The sequence below is a fragment of the Bombus bifarius genome, unplaced genomic scaffold (genome assembly GCF_011952205.1).
Source record: "Bombus bifarius isolate JDL3187 unplaced genomic scaffold, Bbif_JDL3187 scf7180000008058, whole genome shotgun sequence".
NCBI lineage: Eukaryota > Metazoa > Arthropoda > Insecta > Hymenoptera > Apidae > Bombus > Bombus bifarius.
Genome location: NW_022884422.1, coordinates 1,256,503 through 1,283,600, shown reverse-complemented (window position 1 = coordinate 1,283,600; position 27,098 = coordinate 1,256,503). Strand labels below are relative to the sequence as shown.

The 27,098-nt window shown below is 42.4% G+C and overlaps 1 protein-coding gene across 1 annotated transcript in view; it reads left to right on the top strand.

Annotated features, from left to right (window-relative positions):
• Positions 1-27,098, top strand: part of LOC117208232 (MOXD1 homolog 2) — a 167,754-nt gene that overhangs the window by 116,286 nt on the left and 24,370 nt on the right. The window contains exon 3 of the mRNA XM_033449219.1: positions 7,320-7,469. Coding sequence (XP_033305110.1) covers positions 7,320-7,469 — 150 coding nt within the window. The remainder of the gene's footprint in view (positions 1-7,319; positions 7,470-27,098) is intronic.

Genomic DNA, 27,098 nt, shown 5'->3' with positions numbered 1-27,098 from the left:
TAAATTTCTAAATCCCCTACCATTCACGGTAGCATCGTAGAAATACCTTTATAGATACGTTGCAGAAGTGATTCAAATCAATCGTAAACCACCTATGTACATCGTCAGCCTCGCTATTTTTCCTCGTAACAACATGACCAATTGCTCGTGACAACACAAGCAAGGAAACGGTTCTCGACTGGCGAATTCCTATCGCATGTTTCGAAGCAACGGATGGCTACTTTCGCGCACGCAATTGCTCGTGCTTAGTTTTGTTATCGCACGAGCACTTGTCATTAACCCTTGTAGCCATTTTGGAGGGCCGGTGCGGCGTTTCTCGCGGCAGCGGATAAACACGAACCCATGGGTGCGTGCAGTTGTCGTTATCAATTTTATGATTTCGAGAGAACACGGACGCTCGAATCGTTTCACGCCTGAGAAACGCTGTGGCCGAGCATCGTGTTTATTTATCGGCAACTGATAACGACAACGTCCACGATAGAGGAATGTCCCACGGACGTCGTGTTAATGATTACGTGCTACGGCCGGTGGAAGCGAGCGTGGCGAATAAAATCCGTCGGCCTCGCTGTACGCATTGCGACAAACCGGAGGTCGGAGGTTGCCACCGTGGCGTAGATCGTCGCGCGACGATAATCACTTTATGACGGTTCTCCTGTGTGCTGAGCCTTTTTCTCATTTCGACACGTCAGACCTTTATGAGATTCGTATGTGAAGCATAGGTTGTTAGTTGTTACTTTAATTTATCTTAACTAATATTCTGCATTAATTAATATTAATAAATCTGCATTAAATCGTAAAATTGTTCTTCTATAAAACGTATTTGTTTTACCCGTGACTTTTAAATGCTCCAAATTTAGTTAGTTATTTTGGTCGAAGTACTGTAAATGCCTTAGAGATATTGTGGTTTAATTTATTCAACTACATTCTAATTTAATCTCCTAAGTTTCTACCTTTCAAATAATCTGCATTGGCGCATCTAAAAAAGACAGTGACATCTAGAGTCATACTCAGTCTCAAAAGTCAATTGAGATATATTTATAGTTCTGTATTAAAGGAGACTTGATTCGGGTACGGAAAGAATTTCCACAATAAGAAAAAATATTGCAAGGCTATCATAAAAAAATTTCAACGATACAAACGTAGTAGAAACACATCGAAAAAGAAATCCTAACAACAAAATTTCAAGCATATCTGGGAAAGAATATTAAATAAAAATAACAAGCAGCATTATTATAAAAAATAAATAAATAAATAGATCCAGAATACAAGGAAAGATGTTTAAAAAATAAAATTACTAGTCATAACGTTCTAAGGAATAAATGTCAGAGATTTGTGAATGATAAAGTAAACTTCGGATAAGGTAAAGTTAAACTATAAATCGATGTGAAAATCCACAGAATACCTATATAATATATATGTAGCAACACCTATACACATACCATGTATGATCAATCGCAATAGAAGAACATCTGCGACTACGTTTGATTCCTGATTTGTCGCGGTTCTTCCGGGAATTTCGGCCATCGATCTCGTTCTTGTCGCCATGCGAGCCCATTAAGCGCGATCATTAGCTCCGGTAGGATGCCGCTGTCAGCGTTGGTGACGTCGCGTCGCATTATCGAGACCGGCGAATCGGGACAGAGTAATTGACATAATTGTCCGGCACGTGAAATCGATCGGGCATGCCGATGAGAAGGCGTCAATGCCAAGAAGGGTCTGCACTTACCATCAGATTGTTCGAATTTATCGGACGACCTGTAATACTCAAAGAAATCCACCTTCTACATCTTTCATATAAAATTACATCATTAATTTTGTAAAAATCGCTCCCTCTTCGACAATTTAAATAACTTCTGTTGTCCATATATTTACTGCGTGTAATATTTGTTCAATCTGGCATATAAGGATATGCGTACGAATACGTAGCTCAGAAGGCGACCAACTATTAATCAAACATGAAAACACGTAGTTATTCCGAACAAAAAGTCGAATTATGTTATATGAAATTATATATTATATCGAGTTATATTTCATTTTCTTTGTGAAAATAATGGGGACGGTAATATGCTCGGCACGAAGCTGTTCGTACCGCATCACGGATTTGCTGCCAATTATCTAGATATGTACCTTCCATTCTCTGTCACTGTCATTTCTATTCCGCCATAGAGCTCGCGCTGTCCACCGAATAATTCTTATTACACTCGAAACGATAGGAGACAATAGCTGCCGTCGAAGCAGCGTATTCTACCTAATTGGCATAATTTCTCTCTACGTAGAACCGCAACGCAGATTCATGGCACGATGATGGTAACTGTGAGAAACAGCGGTCACACACATACAACTGGACTTGATTACATGAACAGACAACCGACCTCGTTGGTTTCGTGTCACTCGATATTATAAAGAAACTTTCTGGCCACGAGTCGCGACATGGTATTTCCGGAAACGTTTTCCTAGACCACGTTTGTTCGTTGGTTCGCTCGTGCGTTACTCTCTTCAGAAAGGAAGTTCGTGAGGAAAACGCGCAAACGAGAACGCAACGACAATTTATTAACGATCACGGCGTCCGATAATTATTTCCGTCGTGAACATGGTCCGGATACAAGCGCGCGTAACCGAACGCGTTCATAGCAATGTCGCGAGAGATTTTCTCCGTTTGGAATCGGGAGATTTGTCGCCGGTCGAGCGTAGAGTATTTACATGAGCGTTAGATCATTAACGCGGTATATAGTCGCGTTGTCCTCTCAGCGTCACCGATGACGCGCCACGTTGGGACGCGACAAGAGCGAATTGGCCCAACGTAATTGCTATAATTTCCCAACGCGTGGAATCTGTTGTTGCAACGTGAGCACACTGTCCACCAAACCTCGAGATACCTGCCCCGATAGAACTAGCAAGACAATTATGTCGTGGACCACGGGCAACGCGCGTGCACGTATGCGTGCACACGAGGCATTGGTAAAATATATGGCACGCGTGTGTCTCGACTGTGGCGATCGAAATCGACGAAACGATTGAATTTACCGAAGATTCAGCGGTGATCGTAATTTTCAATCGCAGATTACGGATCTGATTGCGGATTAAGCGATACTGCCGGGCTATTTGATTACCGGGTATATCGGAAATTGTACTAACAAGTACGGTCGCGACGAAAGCAATTTATTGCTTGATCGGTGAAACGATATCGCGATAACGAGCGTGGTTGGTGAAAGTGGTAGGGGGAGAGGCTTTAATTCATTGACTGCCGTTGATAACTCGATCGAGCTCGTTCTTTCGAGTTTTCCGACTCGTCGAATATATTGAAAGTCGCGTTTCTGCCCTAACGATAAGTAATTCCACACGACAATATTTTAACATAATTCTGTTTCCCGGTAGCAATTGAATCTTATTTTAAGAATGAAACAGGGCCAGAAGAGCGATAAAACACACGTCCTATTTGGCGTTGTTCCTCAGACGCAGCCATTTCAATGCTGCATAAGCTGCACGTCCAAGTTTCACAGGAGAACCGCGCCAAACGATCACCTAAGTGGAAAACATGATTGAACAGAACATTGTTGCTTACAGGAAATTTTCTGATTCATTCCGTGTTCCAAGCCCATTCACCAGGCTGCGACCATAGATCGCGATACGCCTTGTACGATATCGCTGAAAACGACTTTAATTTACTCGATGCAAGGTCCGTTTTTTACCGTGACTTTAAAACGTTCCAATACAAGGGCAGCGGCGCGGCGTAGCTTCGTATATCGTATAATTGCACGCTTACGTACGTCTTTCTCGAAAACATTCTTTCGCTCGTGTGGGCTTAGCCGACCTCCTTCCGCCCATTTAAACTTCGTCTCTATTCTCCACGACATTTACCCGGAACGGACATTGCGTAAATAATTGCAACGCGCGTTGCATAATGAAGTAGCTGTATGGAATCGAACAACTTATGTAGTACCGCGTGTTTTTGCTATAGCATGACACCCACGTGACAATAAACACGAGAATGACAGTCGATGGGAAGAAAAGGCCATACCACCGTGGGACGCGTGCAGCGTGGAAACGACACTCGTATCGCGATAACGTATTATAACAGCGTACACTTCCTGATTTTTTCAATACTTCCATGGGGCAGTGTGTGTAAAATGTAAACGCATGAGCAGAGTTGAACGTTGCATGCAAGAGGATATATAAAACGTTTCTTAGAAACTTTCGCGAGCTCTTGAAGAGAATAAAATGAGAGTAAAATCAGTAATAAAAAGAAATATTGATTTAAAAAATCATGTTCTAAAATGCTGTAAATAATAAATAGTGTAAATAAAAAATACTGTAGGTAAAATACTGTTCTTGATACATATTGGATATATATAATAAAAATCACCATCAAATACATTGATACATATCCATAAGAGCGGTGGTTCGTTTGAAAAACTGACTAATCGAAACAGAAGTTGAAATTTTCATTTAAATCGGTGCAGTTAAATCTATGGAGGAGGCATTGTCGGACTTCTGAATGGCGCAGACATAATTCGTATAATTGCGGAACACTTGCCACTCATCGTTCGCCATTCTTTCGCGATAATATGCAACGTTCCGCGGTATCAACCGCGCTCATACGTGAATGGCAATAAACAGTCGGTACAATGGCTGGTGGGACAAGAAGACAATTGCGATGCATAGGGACACTCACGGAAACGGAACACTCGTTTCGCTAGCGAACTATTTTCACCAGTGAGAACCATGTTTTCTGCATACTCTCCGCGTTCCCCTTTTCACTCTTCCTTTCTGTTCTTCGTGTGCATCGCAAGAGGAAAGCTAGTACACATTGACAGGTTTACAATCGTGGTTGGTTCGATCTGATTTGCTTCTGTCGTTCAGCACGTACTTCGAACGCAACAGTAACCTCTGTGAGTCTTCGAATCGAGAACTGTGAGAAGAGGTATTGTGCAAGTATAAGCTGCACACGATGCAACAAAGAGAGAGTGTAAGAGTAATATGAAGGAGGAAAGTCCGATTTTCCAATCGGTCGTGCGTCGACTGCCAGTAAGGGTTACCGAGGAGAGGAAAAGATATGCTTCCCATTTCCGATGTGGCGGCGGAAATTGAAGAAGTTGCGCGAGACGACAGTGGAAAATATTTATTACTCGGCCGCAGATACTTTTCTTGACTTACGAACTGTTGCGGTTTTTCAGGTCTTTCTCGACTCAGGTTTGTGGTACCACATCATGGCGTTTTAAGAGATAAAATACGCGTCGAGTCTCGTGATTATTCTTGAAAATTAAATAACATACAATATATACGAAGAGGTAAAGTTTCTGACAGTATATGTATAACAGATTGTGTTCTCTTTTGGTGTGGTGTTGCAATGGAAGATTAAAACGACGCTAAGCTGGCAATAAAGAGTAACGTTATAGCCGAGCCAGTTTAAATTCCATAGTGTCTTATTCCGAACGACGCGGATTCCCCGCGTGCTGAGACAAAAGAGGGTAGTTGTTAGCTATCAGCGTGCACAAGCAAGACCCTTCCTGTCCTCCTCTTCTCTCTGTTTCGCTTGGAAGCCTTCACGCTAAGCGCGAAGGCAATATCGGACTGAGCTTTTCAAAGCACGATCGTCGCGTTCTCAAAGCGAAAGAATGGTTCTTGTTTCTTCCAGGAATTCGAATTTTCTCCTAGATTCACTGCATTACATTTTAAAGCAGTTCCATGTCCATTGCAAATGCTGATAGCGGAAAGACAAGAAAGAAAAGAAAGGTGTAAGAAGATCGAAAAAGAGCAACGAAGGAGAAAAGTAAAGAACGAAAGAAGAGGAAAAGCCGGAAGGTTGACCAGATCGTTAATAAAAATCTCGGCGTGCTAGAAATCTATAAGAGTCGAAACGAGCACCGTCTGCTACGCTAAGTAACTTTGACAATATCGTTCTTTTCCTGAGTTCCTACACCTGCGCCCGGTTTTTTTTATCGCTAAAACAATTTCTTGTTTTTGCCATCCGACTCCCTCACGCATGTGTCCGCCCGCTAAATTTTTTATTGCAAACGTTTTATATTCTATATCCAATCAGAACAGGCTACAGTTGCCACGTTAGTTCGAATCTTTCACGCGTCGAGGATAACATAAATGGATATTCTCGAGTTCTTCCCTTCTTTTTTCCCCTCTCCGTTTTACTTTCCTTTTCTTTCTACCTCTTTATACACTGTATTTTCGTTCCCGTGTACGCTTCCATCTGAAACTTGCAGGTGAGACGAATGGCTAGTCGAAGAATGTCGGGACAAAAGGAGGCCAGAAGCATAACACGCGTGACTCGTTCGAGATCACGGCGCACGGTTACGCAGGTACCGGCCGGTTCACGTGGCTGGTAAATTAAATTCTAATAAAGCTCGCCGAAACGGGAAAGAAAAAAGTAGTCGAGTAGTGGTCCACCAGCGAACAATGGCGTTGGAAGGCGTCGCAGGCAGCGCGTCTTCGGCCGACACGAACCGCGGATAATTATATCGAGACGGTGACCAGGAATTCTCGCAGAAAAACTTGTCTTCGGTCCCTACGGTGCTCGCAGTGCCGCCATGGGACGGTTAACTAACTCGCCGGCTACGTCGCTCAGGTGGTAGGTGTGTCGCTTTCGAAACGCGTCGGCCCCGTGTAAAAAAGGTGATCGGTGAAAAAGACGGCGCGGCGAATAGTTTCATTCCTCCTGTTCCCTGCGGACTTTGCCTGGTAGCACGGTTGTCTCTTGTCTCGTTCGGAAGCTTTGATATCTTTCTGCGTTGGTGAATAGAACGGGGACAAGAAACCACGCAAGAAACAGGAGTGATTCAACGTTATTAATGAGAGATTCGGTTAATGTCTGATGTATGGAACGTGCGAATAGTTTACAAGAATGTATAGGATAAGGTAGAGTTATTTGAGTCAAGCTGCGCAATTTGCTTTGTAATCTACGTTTGAAAATAGATTATTATTAAAAATGAGTAAGTGATACAAACAATCTCATGGTTGATTTGTTCGAATCATTTTCTCGTTTCTAACATTTTCTCTGATTGCAGTTAATATGGCTACACAATATTTCCTCATTCTTTCGTTATTACGTTAAAAGCTAATGGTTTCTTGTAACATACGTCAAGCTTGATTATTTTGTGCAAAGTTCAAAATGGGATTTTAAACTACTGAACCTTAAATGAAGTTAGTTAGTTAGTATTACTTGAGAGCTTGGAAAAGCTTGTTCGATAGAATTTGTTCTGCTGTAGAAGTTCTTCTCGGAAATGATTTCAATCATCTTTATAAATTATTCTAACGTTTTTACTATTGGATAGATAAGAAGTTTAACTCAAAATTGTTACTCTTTTCAGGATCGACACGTGAAGAATTCTAGCAAGGATCCGCAGATGGACTCCAGCCAAGACTATTCTCTGCTACTGGGTTACGAGAACAAGACGCACACAGTTCTTCGTTTCAGCAGACGATACGATACGTGCGACCCGCGGGACCTCAAGATCACGGTAGGTGGTTTGATTTATATGGCTTCCGGCGTGAAAGATAATTTCGCGTAGCGCGCCAAGTGCTCGCCTGAGGATCGTTTGACAGATTTACGAGAAAAATTGAACAGTCGAGCATGATGCCAGCCGGTCGAGGAGGAATTATTTATCGCGGTTCTTTAGGAAATTGTGCACCGCAGCTATATACAGCGCGCTAAATAATTAATCCCTTCTGTTGGAATGGCAAGCGTATGGGTATACATCACGATCGAAGTACTTAATTTCGCGATCCTGCAAAATTGCCGTCAATTTCGTAACTGTCTCGCGTTTACATACCGTCACCGGACTGTACAAAAACAGAACCACGAATCGATATTAACCATCCGTGTCATTTCGCCGTAAATTTATCGTGAAAACCTGGTATTTTACAACGTTCAAATACATATATTGCTTGATGATATAAATTACATTTTTTAAAGAACTACTAATCTAGAACTGCCTTGCGATCGTTAAAGCATTTCTAATATGATCTTACGTAAGATTCAGATTTGTTGTTTTTCCAGTTACTCAAAGTTTATGCATTTAGCTATATTTACTGAGGTTTTTATTAAGCCAGAAACGTAATTTCATGTATCTATCTGCTTTTATAATATTACTTTTAATATGGCAATTAATATATGCCAGATATAATTACAGGTTGGTAGCACGTCCTTTTTATGAATAACGAAACTTAGTTACATATTAGAAACCATTTTTATTCTTCAACATAAAATTGAAACGAGAAATCACACGTATCAATAGTGATTGTTTCACATTTGTTTTTCTCACTGTGCAAAATGAAAGTGCCTAATGATAGGAAGATGTGATTGAATCGGACATGATCTAAACGCTATATTCAAAAATATTTATCTCAATACGAGTGATTAGAATTATAGCAAAGTAGAAATTAACGCGAGGCGATGGCGCGACATAGGATCGCCACAGTAGCGTCCGACAATGGGAAATCGTGGAAATACGAGCGCGATTCATTACACGTCGCAATTAACGTTAATTAACCGACATTACGGGTAGCAAATACGCGGCGTAGCGGCAGCAAAAGTGTCAGGAATTTCACGACGGTTCACGGTCGGCTAACGAGAACGAAGTAGTGCGTCGGCGTTACGGAAAGTCGTGGGCGGTATGCAGAATCATTAGCGAGCCAAAGAGGGGAGTAGAGAAGGAGGAGATATTAACATAGGCCGGTGAAAATTCAAAGACTCGTTATCATCAGGCAGCCTTCGTTCCCTGAATTCCACGCGGCGGAATAGGACGACCAAGCCGACCTAGTTCTTTATTTCGCCAGTAATTAACTCAGAAATAGATCGAGCCATGATAGAGCCGTTTAATCGGTTGGTACCGCGGCTTCAACTTCAATAGAAGAGATTATACGCGTGTTGCGAATCGCTCGAACTTTGTACATACACCCTAGAAATTTATGGCAGTGTAGCAGGACAGCGGACGTTTTGCGTTGAACCACGATGTGCTTTCGAGGGACTGGTCGCATAGCTAATATCGCTATTGATATGCAGTTATGTCTTCCTCTGTCTTCAGTCTATTTTCAAACATAAGCCTAAAGCTATGTCTTTGCCGAAGCAACGATGACGAATATTTTGCCGATTTTCCATGCTTCTTGAGAAAGTTGCTACTTGTTGCCTGTTTCCACTCAAAGCGCTAGAGATTAAGGACAAATAAGAAACACATGAAGCACGTCGCGACAGAAACAAATGTTCCTTCCAAGTATATTTGTTGATTGTTTCATAGCACAACTCGTTGCTAGGAACAAATGTCGCTTTGGAACCGCGGACAAAATTGTTTGAAACATGCGGCAACAACGGCCGAAAAGTTCCTCGTTATTGCTTCAACGAGGGACGCATCTTAGGGAAAATACTATTAATGGATAAAGACAAGCTAATTAGCAAAGACATAGGACGAGATGGACTTAATTAGGCTTAGAGAAGTTACAAGTTTGTCGAACGAATTAGTCGATGAACGCGTATAATTACATATTACTAATTGTCGTTTAAGGGCCAGTAACATGAAAACGGTAATTGAACGTTTCCTTTGTCCACATCTTCATTCAAGGTTGTTTCGCGTTAACTCTAGTACCTATACGTAGACTCGTGAAACTCGAGGCGACTATAAACCGATCACGAACTTTGGAAATAATTGCACAGTTTATGTTTTGCGTGGTAATAGCGTTTATAAGTCGTCGACAGCCGTGGTAGTCGATAGTCGACGAATGTCACCGGGAACATGCATGTACCAAGTCTGGCAACGACTCGACGGACGATGAATATTCGCTTTCTGTGTTCGTGTAAATAATTGACGCGTGGAACGCAAATATTAGCAGGGAACGAAGTGAAGTCAGTGAGAAACGCTGTCACGTTTACACGAAGAAATTCCTCTGGATTGGACGGTGCAAGTCTCAAGACTCGCGAAATAGGATTGCTTTGTCAATAGAGTAATTACACATCGTTTTCGTAGAGAACAAAATTACTTTAACATCTGTTTATTCTACTTTGGATAAGAAAAATTGAAAAGACGAACCAACTAAGCTGGTTACCGATTCTAAGGACTCGAGTGTACAAATTAATTAGTCGGAACAACTGTTCAAAATTCTACTGAATAACTGCACACGAACAAAGTAAATCGGTTTGTCGATCCTGCGAACTCGAGGAAGTCTACGTTATGTAGATGAAGATTTCAGAATCTCGTTGTCGCTCAGTCCGATCTTTTCCACGTAGTCGCTAAACAGAATTTAGAAGAAACAGGCAGTGGCTACTTCGCGATCTCGATCTCGAGAATCCGTTGCGAGGAAACTGAACGTGGCGAATGCAGCGACCGCAGGAATATCCATGTAACAGTTGAGTCATCAAAATACTTGGGTGCAAAAATAAAACGAGCCACCGCGGGTCGAGATTGTATCGGGACGACAAACGACTAAGTCAGCTCCCCTTTTCTTTTATCTGATCGCGTGACGTATCGGTACCTTACATGATATTTTTACGTGTCACGTTCGCCTCGTAGGACGACCCTAACCGGTAGCGTGGTGGCTCTCGCGGAAGGCACCGCTGAATCCGTAGGTGGATCGAGATACTTTAAACGGACCAGCGAGGTTTGTTACAGCGTACGTTTATACAGGGTTATCGGTGATCGCTGAATCACCAAGCGAAACGTACCAAGCTTCTTTGTCTCGGAACAAAAGTTACGGTTGAAGAGATTGTGGTACGATCGGCCACGGGGTTACCTGTGAGTAAATAGGTCGAACTGTAATACAATGTACTTTCCTATGAGACATCGTCGCGAAAAACTCATGCTCTCATCGTATTAATTTCAATTCCATAAAATTAAATTATAGTATTTCAAAATAGACGAAGAACGAGAAGGAAAAGAAATTTAGTTTCAATGACTTCTATTACAGAATCATATAGTTACTATTTGCTGAATGGGAAACTATAAGATAAACAAATTTTAATTATATGCATCGAACGAATATACGTACACGTAAAATTGTTAACGCGGAGACGTATTTACACGGCAATCTGACAGTCGATCGACGTAGTTGACATAGTAGTCGAGACAAAATACGAGCTTAGTTTATACGAACGTAAGACAGAAAAGAATTTGTGTCGTGGTACACGTCGATTTCGCGTCAAATTATCGATACTCTGCACAACTACCTAGCGGCGTTTCTCATGTATCCGTGTGCTGCTGCAAATTGGCAATAGGTACATACGAGACGGGTTGTCGCCGGTACGAGGCTTCGAACCATTGTTATTTCTACCGACAGCCATGGCGGATTAATCGAATGAGCATCAAATTAAGCGATGTTCCGTTGTAACAGGCTTACATGGAAGAGGGCTTCGATTGCATATTAATATTGCGCAGCTGGCCTCGCCTTTGCTTTAGTATGCAGACGGTCTCATCAGCGGTACGTGAAATTAAACTTGACTACGTCGTAGACGACACAGATGTAGCCAAGGGAGCAGAGGTTCTTACGAGGTCTCTCTTACTTACGGGGCGGTAATTTTAGCGCATCACTCTTGTGTGTGCTTGTAATTAGTTCATTAACGAATGTGTACGTGGGCCGTACGGTCATGACAAGGAGAAAGGAGTGACGTTGCGGCGTGCATTGAAATATGTATTTTTCATAATTAAGCTTGTTTACCTGGACGAGCGCGAGTTGCACGAAGCGGAGTTATGCAAACCAGTAATTATTTCGTTAGCCATGGTGTGCTGTCGCAAACGAACCCTGACGACCGAGGCAGAGTTTCTAACGCGAGAATACAGAGTTCTCTCTGGCGTGCGGAGATTCTCCGACTCACGCAGAAATGTAAATATTCCTGGAAGACGTTTCGCGTAAAACGTATATTTACTTATGTAGCATCGTGAAGTGTCGTGGAAGAAAACGGAACAGAAATCGAACAGAAACGATAGAAGTTGTGTAAACGGTAGCCTGTGTTGACTTTTCAGTCGAGACAAATAAATATCCAACAATTGGATCTACGACCCAGTTTTACGTATGCTCGCGGGTCGCGCGGTCAAAGTGAATGCTGTCTTGGTCCTTTGCATGCGATAAATTTCCCGATGAGCGGCAAGCGCGACACAGCGCAGCGGGACGTGCTGGAGTCAACGAGCGGCGAACTCCTGCGTCGGATGTCGACGATAGAAACCGCAAAAGTTCTACGGCACGTAGCAACTGGGTTCCCCTTTGAGAAGGAGCAGCAGTCGGGCAAGGATTTTGCGGTCGGGTAGTATTATGCAACCCAGACCTGACTGGCAATGGAACCGACGTCACTGGCAGTTTCCACTTTGCAAGATTCGTAGTCCGGTTTTTCCATGTTCCTGTTTCACTCTCTTTTTCACGTGATATCCTCTCTAGTGTGGTGACGGAAAATCGGCACGAATTGTAAAGAGGAAGAGAGAGAGAAAGGAATGGATACAGAAGGATTGCGGTGAACCAGAAAAAAGAGAGAAACGCAGGAAGGAAGAGAAGCAGGGAGAGAGAGAGAGAGGGAGAAATCGGCCGATTCGTACGTACATATTCGGAGAAGCGCATGGAAAACGAAGAGGTCGAGGAGGAAAACCGCGGAAAAACAGAGAGGATGGAAATGAAGAGAGTTCACGCTAGCTAGAGGATATGCACGTGAACGTTACTGGTGCGGTGGGGAGATTGGTGTGCCTTGCAGAGGGGATTGGCTAGCTGACCTCGTTCTGCTTCTATTCGCTTCCTATCTGTAGCCGTATCTAGTTTACCACTTCACTCCCTCTGGCTGGCTGGTTGACTGGCCGGCTCTATAGTAGCCAACGCGAACTTCCTGAATAAGGTCCTCCCTCGACACTAGAACTGATCGCTATTCCGAATGGTTCGGTTCGATGTAAAAGGAAAATCGAATTTGACCGATGCCTTTGGGATCGACAGGGAAGAGGGGTTTGGACTAAGGGGGTGGAGTAACGGGAGAGTCGCCAGGTGGGCTGACGATCTTATTGGGTGGATCCGTAGCGTCGTAGCAGAGGGCGCCAGGGGGATTTGCCGGAAGCTACTATCCGGTACGACGGGAAATCGAATCAACGTGGAAGGAGATTCCGCGGGTCCTCCGGCGCCAGATTACATACGTTTGGAGACAATTATTGGCAGAAATTCGATTCCTCCGTCACGCAGCCGAGACTGAATTGTTGCGTTAATCGGTCATTTCGATGCTATTACGCGTAGAATGGATTGTCCTTTAATTTCAATCGATCGAGAAGTCTATGTTTCGCCTCGTATCGTGCAATCTCTTCGGTAAATGAATCGACTTGACTTTTTATCGATCCCAATAAATTAACCGGATAATTTTATCGGAGGGTAATCCTCTTAGCCAAGCTTTCCACTATGCAGAACCGCTTCCTTTACGACTTACTTTCCTAACCAATTGAAGATCTTCTTGAACGAACATTCAAAAGCCATCGATTTAATCGAGCGTAAAACGAAAGTGATCGTTTTCGAAGTTTCCTGCAAAATAGTCGAAATTTTTAAGTAATCGTACAGGGGAAGCGAATTCCAATTACACCGATGCTTGTTCTCCCCCATTTTTCGTAACTGGCAATCCGGCCGGTTGTCAACATGTTTGTTAAAGGGAGCCAGACGAGATTGAGTCAAACCGACTGCCTACTATGAACACGCGCACACACACACACACTTCGGTAACTAATGACAGTTCGAAGAAGTTCCCCCGTTCTCTAAGTTTTCCAATCGACCAAAAACTTGTGAACTGACATTTACCTAGAAGAATCCAGTCCGGCAGACGGACCAGAGATTCGTTTTGTTATCGACACGGCAAGTAGACGCGATTTTCCACGAGATGGCCGCGATCAATCCCAGTCTTTTGGATCCCGTTCCAATCAGCGTTGCGTTCACCCTCGACCACGATTCGTACTCGAAACGACGCGATAAAGTTCCAACCGAGAGAAGGGTGGAAGTTTCGAATGTGACGCGATTACGGAGAAAGAAAACGTTTGAATTGTTCTATCTCTTGTTTCTCTTCGAACGTTTCCAATCTGCCGATCATGTTCCATCCGATCGTCGGTGCATTAAAATCGCGTGCAGCAAATAGAGAGGAGACGAAGGCGACTAACATGGGTACATCAACTGGCTGAACGAGACCCAAAGTAATTAGGATCAAAGTTAAATCATCAAACTATTTCATCCTCTAAATGAAATTGTGTGACAATCGGACGGAATTTTGATAATTTGCTATTGGCCCTCTGCTACATGGGAGGAAAACCGTAATTCCAATGTGTCACTTGGACGTCGAGGTTTCATTGGTTGATCGAACGAAATTAAGTAAAAACATAACAGCGAACATTATGTTTTCTAAATATTTCAATATCTTGTTGCAATGAATATTTCTTCTAGTATTTGTTAAAACGTATAAGGAACTGGTATTAGCAAATTATTGATCGACGAAAGCTGTAAATTTGTTTATGTAGCAGATTCGGGGAGGGGGGTAAACATTCAGTTTGTGATTGTATGAGAAGTTGGCCATTAAACTCGTGTTTCGGATTACCTCTAATTCCTCGCAGGCGTCGGATAGAGGGAGGGGGGATTAGTTGAAGATTAAGCTGTTGGACACGTTACTGGCCATGGCTGCAACCAGGCGAAACTTCTCTAGGGTTTCCTTAGAAGCTCTTCTTTCCTTCGCGAGCTAAAAGTTATCGACGCTACGCTTGAGGCTAAATTGGATAAGCATTGCTGGCCCATAGCTTCGTCTTGGCGAAATGATGAAAGGAAAATGGCGCGAAAGAACCTCGAAGCAGCGGATGTATTTCGAAACATTTCTTCCTTCAAAATTACAATGCAATTTTTTGTACATAGCTTAACCAGGCAATTGCATTCAATCTCGGAAGTTGTCTGAGTTTTTTTTTATCAAGGATATTGTCGTCGTATGATTCAGCCATATCCATTTTAAATTTCAGCGTACGATGGGTTTGTTTCGAGAACATTTGACAGATAGACGAGTGACACTTATGATTTGAAAACGATGACATGTCGAAGTTGAAATGACAAGGAAAAAAGAGAAGAATCCAGGGGAAAAGTACTTTTCGCTGTACCACACTAATTTCGTTTTACAAAAGAAAGTGCGGATCGATGCGAAAACCTCGTTACCTTGGAAAGAACGAATCGAGAGAAAAGCTTTATATAGCTGCACTGCAGTAGATCAATATTCGACGGACATATTATAAGAATTGCGTCCCAAATGTAGGATGCGATGTACGACCTGGAAAAAGAATGCATGTAAATCCACGAGATTATTTCTAAACAAATATACGCGAATATAGCGTGTCAGTGGATTATTCGTAATTTGTGGAAATGAAAAATCATAGCTACTCTAGGTTTGGATACTCAGCGTAGAATTTTCCAAAATATGTCTCTTTCATCATCTTTTTTTCTTTCTTTTTTCCAGCTGGCTGATCACCGCTCTCTATTTTTTCGTCGACATGCGACATCAAATATTAAATAGCACCAAATTTATTAAAATAGCCGAAATCATTCCACGTGCAGAATACAACGGGAATATTACTCCTACTGTGTATCATTTTTGCTATGTATTTTACACCGTAGTGTTTCTTTCTTTTATGAATCCGTTTTCATAGACGTTCCGTGCGGAATTCAATGAAGACAAAATCAATTCGTCCGAAAAGATGCGAGATAACGATCACAGAGTACAGTCGTAAAATTAGATTAAAAGCGCGTCGTCAAAGCTTTTCTAGCTCGGTCCGCAGACACGAACTAGTTTATACGCGTGCGAGCTTGCCGAGCTCGACGCTATTAAATCGTAGCAACATATATATTACGAAATCGGCCACGGAGCTTAACTGCTTACACCGTAGCTTAAATTAGGTGGCGTTCGCTCACAAGCTCGGAACAGCGTTAACCAATTTTATCGTGGCCGTTAGACATGTAAATTAGCTGCATACAAAATAAGCTAATGCAAAACGGAAGCGATCGTATTTAAAGGAGGTGGCTGTGCAACGGAAAAGGGACGTCCCACAGAGAAAGAGCCAGTCATGCGATTTTAAGCTGCGTTCTTACTAAACCTACGCTTACGCGCATTTTTTTTTTTATTAATCCTCTTATCACTCACGGTCAATCGTGATTAAATCTCGTCAAATGGAATATTTTACTCGATGGTAACTTTGAAATCAATGAGATGGAAAATCTGAAGGATGAAAGTGTTAACATTAACAACACTGCAGTCTAGTTCTCTAGTTCCCTATCAGTAAGAGCTTAACCATTGTTATTCCGAGGACCGATTAGGAAACACGAGTGAAATCCGAGTTCCGTAAGTATCTTTTAATAATCGTTTAATCCCTTGTTGAACTGTCTCTGTTACGCTCGTGCGATCGAGTCGAATATACGAATATGCAGCGGAACGCAAGCGTACAATCCCTTACACCCTGGTTCTGCATGTTCTTTATTGAAACACCGAACGGCGAGATTAAGCCAGGCTTATAACGATTATGCGTTATGGCTTTGCCGAGGAAACAATTTCCATTATCATTAATTGCGGTTTTATATGCAAAAATGTGGCGGCACCGACCTGGTTTCTCGTTCCAAGCATAAAAAGTGGTAAAAGACGAAATGGTAAAAGGATGAGGAGTACAGAGAGAGAGAGAGAGAGAGAGTGAAAGAGAGGAGGAGGAAGAAGAGAGAACATGTCTCACGCAATACACAGACGACATTAATCTTTCGGAAGTTGACGGGGTTGTCATAGCCTTGCCGATCGCGATCGCGGCCCTCCATTAATAAAACTGATCCAGCGAATGATTTCACTTGTAGCCATACTGACGTGTACACATCGCGGCGTTACATCAAAAGCCACGCGCGGAAGTTTATAGTTCGTAACGAGGTTTACCTGGATTCGTGAGCAAAATGTGATTGTGATTTATGATCTGAAAATAATCGAACGGTCGAAAGCAATTCCGCCCCAGTCCACCCTTTAAACGTCAACTGAACTTTTTACTGAATTCTTTTCCCAATTTTTAATAAACCACTATAAAAAAGGTCGGAGCAAAAAGGTAGACGAAATTCGCGGAAACGAGAAGTCGCGTTATACGTAAGGACGATCTTTCAAAGGGTTAATTTCCAAGTTTTTATCGAGCAGCCGTGACGAGAGAATAAAACGACGAACGTCCTGATGGTCCCCATATGTACGAAATTTCAAAGAAAGGATTCATCGGGACTAAAGATTTGTTCGGGTGATTCGATAACCTGGAGGTTCTAAAGAAATAACTTCATATTATATAAAATTCATTCGCCAATTAACCATGAACTTGCAAAAAGTTTTCACACCTCGAAGTATTGCAAAAGAAGGACCACCAAACTAGAATATCGGTGTCTGGTTTTCGTTTTTCGATCGATGCATCACAGTTACCCGCGAACTGTCGAACAAAGTTCGCGCTTCGGTCTTCTCTTCAGTCGCATTTCTATCGCGCGGCTGATAACCACCGCGAGCCGATCGATTAAGTGTTGGCCCGAACGTTTAAACTGTCCGATCATTTCGACCCCAAATGCCAGCTAGGAAATACCCGTTGGCAGCGATAATGCAACTATTATGTCTGCGGCTGTGCCTAAGATCGGAGTTGGCGTAGCTAACAGCCGCCAGATATTGCAAGTTAATTTAAACTTTCTCCTGTTTGCCCGCAATCTTGTATGTTCTGACGCATCCGTTGCTATTTCTTATAATAGCACTCGCGACATTTTAAACGCCACATTATTTAGAATAGAGTTTAACCGTAAAACAACGTCCGTTCAATCCCGAATCCCACTAAAATTCCAAGTTAAAGATAGCCGGAAAAAGAGGAAAGCAGTCACGTTAATAAGAAACCGGTTTTCGTAACGATTTTTTAAGAGGACGCGTGTACGTGTTAATTTAATCTCGCACATGTAATCGCGGGACCCTTGAAAAAGAGACACTGAGAAACGTCATCGCACAAGTATATATACGCTGTTAGTATTCCTTGTCATTAGAAAACTCTGCTGCTAATACTAGTAGTAGTAGTAGATGCAGTTCGCCTCGAGCAACCAAAAATTGCAGCTTACTTTGCATCCCTAAACCATGAGCATGCACGTCCGACCATCGGACGTAGTATTCCGTGTCGCGTGTATGTGCACGGAATTCGATGTATACCGTATAACGTGATGCGTAAGTGCAACCTTATCTAAGTGGCAGTTTCATTCTTTGAATGAGCAGACGTCGTCCAGGAAAACGAGAGCAATTGTTCGTATTTCTGATCAGGTGCATCTCTAGGGAGTTGGCAGAGTGTATCGTGACACCAGATGGTGGAGATACTTTTTAATGGAATGAAATCTGCTAGTTGACGTACGTGAACGCGTAATCCACGTGACAAGTTAAAGCAGTTGAACTTTTCCTGTGAGGAAAAAGGTATCTCGTTCTGTTCTTCATTTGTGATAAATACTTTTTCTTATGGCTTCTCTGAAGAAGTAGTTTTCTCAGGTTAGGACAAAGCTATTTGAACGAACTAAGTTTTAATATCTCAAAATTGTGAACTGTGTAAATAATCAAGTTGGTTATTATGAGACACTAGTAGTATTTTATATAATAACGAAAAAACAAGAAAATATTGTATTCTCTATTAGAAAGGAGGAAATGACCGGAATAATCTTGCCGTATCCTACCCTTGTTCGATCGTGATTGGTAATTTTTAGCAATTCTCGAAAGGTGAAACCCTCACTTAGACGTAAATTGTAAACCTAGTACCGTCGTCCCAGGAGAGACAGCCAACGGGAGAACAGACAGAAGTATGATCTTTCTCCGCTGTAAAACTATAGTTTCCTCTGCGAGCCTGTGAGACCGGATAGAGTTCGAGTTGAAGTTTCGCGTGTTACTTCCCAATTCTCATCTCTAGCTGCACACAGGCAAACTTCTTCCCCTGCCTATTTTCTCCTATTCAGGCCTCTGCTGGATGACTCTTGTTCGAGCGGTTCCAGAGAGGACGCGACTTACACGGAAGGAAGGAGGCATTTTACCCTCTATTCCCTCTCCTTTTCTCTTCGTCTTCCCATCTATCGTTCACTCGGCCGTCCTCTTTTCTACTCTCTGCTATCGTTCCTCCTCCGTTAATCCATGTGTGCACACACTGTGGCGCATGCACCGCTGGCGAACCACCCCCTCGAGCACGCGGAAGTTAAACGAAGAGGTAATCCCGAGCAAATATCTTGGAATCAGCGATAGTTGAACTAAGTTACGGGTGAACAACTCTTTCCCGTTTCCGCAGTCTGGTTATCGCACATAATATATCGTTCTCCGTGAGAATATCGTATCAAGCTGGGTCGGTGCCATCGCGAACTGGGGCGAGGTGTTAAGACAAATATAGCATGCATCTTCTTTTTCGTTTAATTTTAGACTTGATTTACTGACAAACTGATATGTCTGAAATATTTGATTGATCTTGAGCAACAGAGGACGCGACCTCTTAAATCGGAAGAGTTGTTTTCGGATCTCTCGTTTATTTTTGATACAATTTTCGGCGTTTTTATATAGATACGCTTATCGTAGATATATAATATATATGATGAGTTGAAAACTCTAGTATCTATTTTTTAGTTCCACAATTAGTTAAATTATAATTTTATTCTCTAGCAGTGGGTTATACTAATACTGTGATTCTCAGCTAGTTATATAAATCCTTGTTTGGGTATCGAACGATAACTTTTTAAGCCAATGCTACCTATAAAAAAAACCTTGGGTTATTTTATCCTGTTGGTTCCCCTTTTCTTCTTCTCCGCTTTCATTTCAAGCTTGATGTAGGAATTCTTTTGAAATAGACATCGATGAGGTTTGTATGAATCGACGACGGAATATTACGAAGATTCCTCTCTTATAAATCCGCTCGTGGCGACGAGAGCATCGAAGGGAAATGTGGGTCACCGATTGGATTCCATTCCATGCGTGAAAGCGCGCCAAAGAAATTGAGAAGCCGAGTCGCATATTGCAGTAACCTTGCCCCGTTCGATTTGTATTCGGTATCGACGAGTTTCATGCACATAAACGTAAATGTGTACATGTAAGTACAGATGTACGAGACACCTCGTGATACGATATGCGTAGTGGTACGCTGAATATCCGCATCATTACAGAGTTTTTCGAGGTAGAATTACGAAAGCGTTTCGAGCTGACAGGTAGGTCGCGATAGGAATCCAGAGACCGTATTCCCGAGGGGAGCAATTAATCAGGGCAATGAATTGGTGAAAATTATGTAACCTAGTGATTATGTAAATTTTAATTAATAGATAATAGCATGTTTTTCTACTGGTTTGTGTATGAGGGTTACTGCATCGTCCACTTGTTCGTTGTTAATCGTTAATTAGCAGCATACACTTTTCATGAACGCGTGAGATATTTAGTATCCAGAACTAAGTTTCCAGGAAGGATGCTCGTATCTGTATGAATATAATTTAACAAGTCAGCTATTTCAACGGATGCATTTATTATTTACGCACGTATTATATTATCAGGAGTAGGTAATTTGTCGGCATTAGTATATGACAATTTGAAATGAAATGGTAATGAAAATATTCTCAATGTATCTATGATATTCTTATTAGTAGCGATATGAGCTTCTAAAATAATTGATGCCTTTAAAATAGGTTATTTCAGACGATAACTACGTAGAAAAGTAAGCACTTCTTTATATTGCATGAACACAATCTTCGTAAAGTTCGTTTGGATTAGTCGACTTAATCGAGTTCAAGCAGCTTGGCTTCGCGCAAGCCTGTGTTTATAAAAGACAAAATAATAGAGTTGATGTTGTTTGAATCAGAGTAACCTGACTGAAGGGAGATATCTAATGGGAAATTAGAGGAGATGTTACCTCGGAAATCAAATCATGTTACTTAGCAACTGTTGTTCCATCCAAATCGATAAAATTTTAATTTCATTTGAAGCTTGAACGAGTATTTCTAGTTTGAATGTAATCTAGTAAAATAGTTTAAAGTTTAAAGTTTCATACTTATTCAAACTTACAGATATATTTTAAATCAAGTAATTATAAATTAAATATTTTGAATTCCAACTCGACTGACCTGCAGACAACTCGATTAAAGTATCCGAGAATATAAAGAGAGAATAAAAATTATTTATTCCCGTCAGACGAAAGTATCCTTTAAAAAAATGCTTTCAAGAAAGTCATGCGGGCACCTCGCGTCCTCCCTGAAAGCGGCATGAATTTCCAAAAGCGAAGGTAACGTTTGGAATTACCGTGGACATGGAAAAAGCTCGCGCTCGTCTGTAATCTTCTTTGCCCGTGAATTACGCGCTTATCGGCGCGCTACCCCTTTCTCCGCGGAATCCTTGGATTAATATAAGTTGAGACCCTGCAATCCCGTAAGCTCGCGGTCGACAGCGTGCTATACGCGTGACACGAATTCCATCATTTGGCGTTTCCACACTGTGTTGCGTGTTCCCGGTTCGATTAGTCCTTTTTCGCTAAAACGCGGCGCAGTAGTAACAGGTGTCCAATACTCGTGTATAATGTCCAAACAAGCTTTCCATCGTTTATCAGAGTAATCTGCAATGTAACATCGGTTTTCCACGATTCTAACTTCCTCACAGCAAGTCAGGTAGCGGCAATGCAGGTGCAAAAGCGGCCGATTCACCAATACTGAGGGATCCCAGAATAATAAAGCAACCGTTATCAATTCTTCGAGTAGAGACATTGTAATAGAACGTGGCTGGAGAGCATGGTAGTATGCCAAGAGAATGGAAAGAACCGTCATTCGAGAACAAAAGAGTGAATCATCCGTGGAAACGTAATTGCCGCTTCGGTTAGAATTTCTCAGTTTTCGATTCGAATTTAGTCCGCTGATTCTTGGATCTCGGTTAACTCGTTAGACGTGGACATTAACCTTTACTATAGTCGAACGCCATTACGTGCCCGTTCACTGCTGAGTATTATTCGCCTTGTTCTCCTACAATGTGAAGATAGGCGAACAAAAAGTAATGGTACAAATTAGATTTTTCAGTAAAATCCTACGTAAATTTTGAGAGCACAATCTTTTATTCAATGTATTTTGTGTAATGTATAACTTCTGATTGTAAAGTTCGACATATCATAGATATATCAATAATCGACTTTTGCTTACTTGAGCTCCAACTTCTAAAATTATATTTTACAAGAAAAATCAATAAATAATCCTGCTTTTTCGATATTTGTGAAATTTATCAATACTTTTCATCGTCATTACATACGCTAGTAACAAAAAACAACGCATTAAGAAAAACCACATTGACAACTTCATATAGAAAAATGATGATAGTACACTGTGTTTTAAGTTTACTTTAGAATTTATGACTTACATAAAGCGCTTTTTGAGAAATGAACATTAATCGCATGTACCAGTGCAACGAAATTATAGTTTAATATTAAAGAAATTAAAACGTATATCGCGAATGTCTTGCACATGATCATAGACGTTTCCATTCCATTCGAAACGGTGTAACGAAATTAGAATCGGCGATAGTGGAAATTCAACGTAATAATAAAACGGACCAGATACGATTCGAGATTCGGGTCAATTATCGCGTTATGTTTTCGAAACTTTTAAAGACTTAATTGTTACGTGTTTCGCTGGTTGGCGAAAAAAAGCAAAGTTGTGGCTTGTGGCAGTAGAGCCGTAGCGCCGAGTCCATGAACAGAAACGATTAGAGTTTCAATTGAAGTTCATCAAGTAAGTGGATCGTTGGTGGCGGCGCGGTGTCGCGCTCACTAGGGTCGGCTGTTAACCCTCCGGCAAGGACAGGCGAACTTCGATGTTGTTTTATGCAAAGTGTTCTAACCGGAAACTTTCATAATTCGACGGGTCGCGATATCGCGCGATTTTGGTCGCGTGCGTTTCGAACAGACGGTCCAGCTAATTAACGGGCACTTCATTTCATCGTCTTCGCGAACGTTCAACATCGTCGTACAAACGCTTCTCGTGGTCTCTCGTTCTCTGTCGGATTTTAAATTTCTCTACAAACTTCTTGTTTGTGTCGGAGCTGATTTGCCATGCGATGGAAATTCGCCGGAAGGCGATGACGCACGAAGGTACTAAAAGCCACGGAGATGGCTTTATCGTGGCTATGTTAATAACGTTACAAGTTGCGAAATACCTGCCACGATACATACGAATACACGTATCCACATGTATAATTTTGTATGATAGTGAAGTATATACGTCTCTATTCATAAGTATTGGAATATGCACAGAAAGCGAGATTATCGTCAGAAATGATAAGAAAACTGTTTAAAAATTATAATTTGATTTGTAACTTATGTGTACAGTTAAATAGAAACTAAAAATTTAATTTTTATGTGTACATTACGTATTTTGTATATATGTTTTATAACATCTCCGAGTTTTACATCTGTTTCATACAAATCTTTTCGATGAAACTTGGATTTCGAAATTGTGACAACTAAGAGGTGCGATTCTTAGTACAATACGTTCCCTTTTGTAACTTATATAAGTACTTACACTTACAAATTTCTGCATCGTTATTTTGCATGAATACAAATTTATGGGCGAAATCATTAATCGTTTCGTTTATAGATTAAGACAATTGTCACAGTTTATATGAAACCATAGATTACCTTAATACCTCTGAAGAGTGATGCACATGTGAATTGAATTTGACGCGCGGCTATCGGCACGTCACGCGTGTTTTTCCAGCATTCTGGGCAGCGTTTGTCTATTATAACGCGCGTTCTCGGAGATAAATCACCAACTATCGGCTGAGAGCGCTATCATAGCTGTCTCTGGTCACCGTCTAACTTGTCGCGCGTGTGCACACATAGAACAGGAAAGCTATGTTCGCGGCTTTTGTCGATCCTGTTGCAAATAGAAAATAATATCGCAAGCTGGGCGATAGTTGTACAAAAGCGCGCATACGTAACAGCGAAACGCATGGTTCACAAACACCGACAATGGGAATAACGCGGCGCGATCCATATGTTTCAGTTACGCGGATTCCACTTTCATCAGCGTGGCTCTATTTCGAGGTACACGCGAGCCGGCTCCATCATCAGCTTTTTACAGTGTCGATTTATGCGCGCGGATTCGCGGCAGCTTTAAAACATTGATATCTACGCACAATCTCGTAAAGTCCACGGAAAATGGTGGCGTATTTAGGTCACGTTGGCGCCACACAAGAAAAATCTCGTTTCGATGGTTGGGAACGTTCATGTCGTATGCTGAGTGTGTCGACTGGAAATATCTAATTAATAATTACGTACAGTCGTACTAGTTTTTGCTTCTTATTGGACTCTTGAGGATGACCTAAACTGCTTTTGCTCCGGAAATATGCGAAACTTTTGATATATCGTATTCTTATCTTTTTCTTGTAAGAAATATTCCTGGAAAAGAGCTTATCAAGAGAAAGAAATGTAATAAAGGGAGGAATCCTTGATGACAGAGTTAGATTCATTTCGTATAACTTCCCAGAAATATCGCGTTATCTCGCTATAAATATTAGGGAAAGATATGTCGCGAACCGAGATTCGAACTTTAATCTTTTATTTCATCGGATAATTAACTTAACCGATTGAATTATTGTTTCGCGATAATGTCGCAACAAATCCTTATCTTTCCAACAACGCAAAATCTTGGTATACATACAAAAATAAGGTAGTTGTTCTCAATATCTTATGTCCGCCGCAAACAAATCTACAGAGCTGTCTACTTTCCATTGGAAAATCGACGTGGCTTTAAATCAATGCGAAGTCACCATTCTAGATCGACCGCATAAGAATTCAGAAAGCGCGGGGGCGTGCATGTTGAGATGACGGTATTCCGATTTGTCAGAGCGACGAAGAATTCAATCAGGGTTGAAAATAGCAGGAAGGTAGGTAAATCGGCGTCCGTATCGCTGCGTCTCCACGATAGAGGCAAAAACATATTCCATTCCTATTACGCGGCTTATTCCTCGGCCCAATCTACCGGTATTCCTCGCGCTGCCAGACGACACGCGCGACTGAGCGAGGCAAGACGAGGCAAGGCCACCATCACCGTTTTCCCTTTTGCAGACGGAATATATAGCGCGGCGAATACACCCGTTTGCGCTGTAGAGTGGCAACCACTCTTCCGGTATTCGCCACTCGATCTTCAATTTCGTCCCTCTATACACGAAATCCCAGCATTCCCACGAAATCCGCGCTATTTCGCGCTATTCGACTTGCCTGATGCTATCCAGCCTCCAGGCCACCCCTTCTTCTACCATTTCGCGTATTTGCAGGAGGACTACTCGTTTCTCCGGCCGTGTTCACGGCTGCCGACCGTCCTTTCCCACACACGTGTGTGTTCGAGGCTGTCTGCAAAACTTCTAGCAACGAGCACACAGACCCGACCGTGCGTCATTGCTACCCTTTGCCCAACGAACGAACGTCGAATCCTACCCCCATCGATGCTCTCCTCGTCCCTTGGCTTCTTCCTTCTGGCCTTTCTTCGACCCCTCCTTCCACGCGTGGAACGATTTCGAATAGAACCCGAACAGTACCGTGCGCGCTGCATCGAGTTTCGACTACTTGCCCTGGCTTTGGCCATGCTCCATTTTTCTCGATTCTCCTCGTTGCTTGCCTTCCGGTCTTTTAGTGTTTTCCCGCCTTGTTGCTCGTCCGCCAGCTTATTCGGCTAAATGGCAAATACTCCGCGCTGGTCTTTTGGTTCTGTTGATTGGATGGTTCGGCCGGCACGCATGAATGACTTGATACGGAACTTTTGGATCAATCGCAGTGCTCCGGCTACGTTGCTGCTGCTGTTCGATTCAAAGCCCATAAGGTATTCGTTCCCGAGTTCCCATCTTCTCTGTCTGTGTGCACGCGTAATCCTGACTCCCTGTTGTCGAGAGAGCTAGCTCGGTCCATACCCTGGAAACGAGCCTGTCAGTCGTCTCTTCGATCCTCTTGCTCGCCTATACGCGTATCTACGGATTCTGTATCCGTTTTCCGCTTTTTGGCAATTGTTTTACCCGGATGCTACAACCCGTGATCCTCGCGCACTCTCGGCTTCGAAATTTATTTATCCGTAACGTGGAAAACGTTCAAACAAGCGCGCAGGGTGAACGTTCGCTGCCACGGCAGGAATACCGAGGGAAATATGAAGAACAAACGAAAATCGTGCTCGGTGAAGATAGAAAAGGGGAAAGATCGGAAAGAATTTTCATAGATCGAATCGAGCGATGTTTTCAATCCAATCTTCGCGTCTGTTGCGCGCCGCGTTCGTGATTTCGTTGCACGTCAGAGATATAGCTGCGTTCAGTTCCCGCGTTGTGTTCCATCCTGTTGCCCAAACAGAACGTGCTTTTCTCGTTCGTGTCTCTCTTTTATTCAGTTTTATCTCTCGCGATTCTCCACCCTTTTCCCACCGAACGGACGATTAAATTAACCCGACTCTATGGGCGGAACTGAGTTTCTCGAAAGGAAATTGAACCGCGGCCAGGAGTGGAAAATTCACCGAGTTAACTAATGTCGCGACGAAAAGGTATGTTTATCGGTAAATGAGTTTTCTGCGACACCATAGGCTGGATAAATACATCACTTTGCGTATCAAAGTTAACAGTAGTTCGTGAACTTTGCAGAGCCTCCGTTTCCATTTTCTTCGATCGAACAACGGTGCCGTTAAAGTGTAGCGGGAAATGTAAAAACACAGTAAAAGGTAAAGAAAGAGAGGACTGATGGAATATAGTTTCATAGCGATGCAGTTTTAACGTTCGTTTACATTGCACGTTAGCGACGAGTATGGCACTAGTACAATAAACCACGATTGGCTACACGCGAGCGGAACCGTCCAATGGACATGTCCGCAATTTATTACCCTTTATATCACGAACGATGAAACAGCCTCCCCGAAGAGAAGCAGAGCGAAGGATTGATAGGCGTGGAAACAAACGAACGAGCGAAACCGAGGAATTGAACGGAAAGTGTGACGCAGGAGGGAGGAGTGGCGAAAAAACGAGGCGAAACGAAGGCTCAACCGTGGAAAGTTCGCTAGGGGCAATTGAATCGGTTTCACCCAATCAGCGACGCCGTTAATAGCAATCAACGGTCCTTCCCTTTCGGTCTTTGGCAAACGATCGG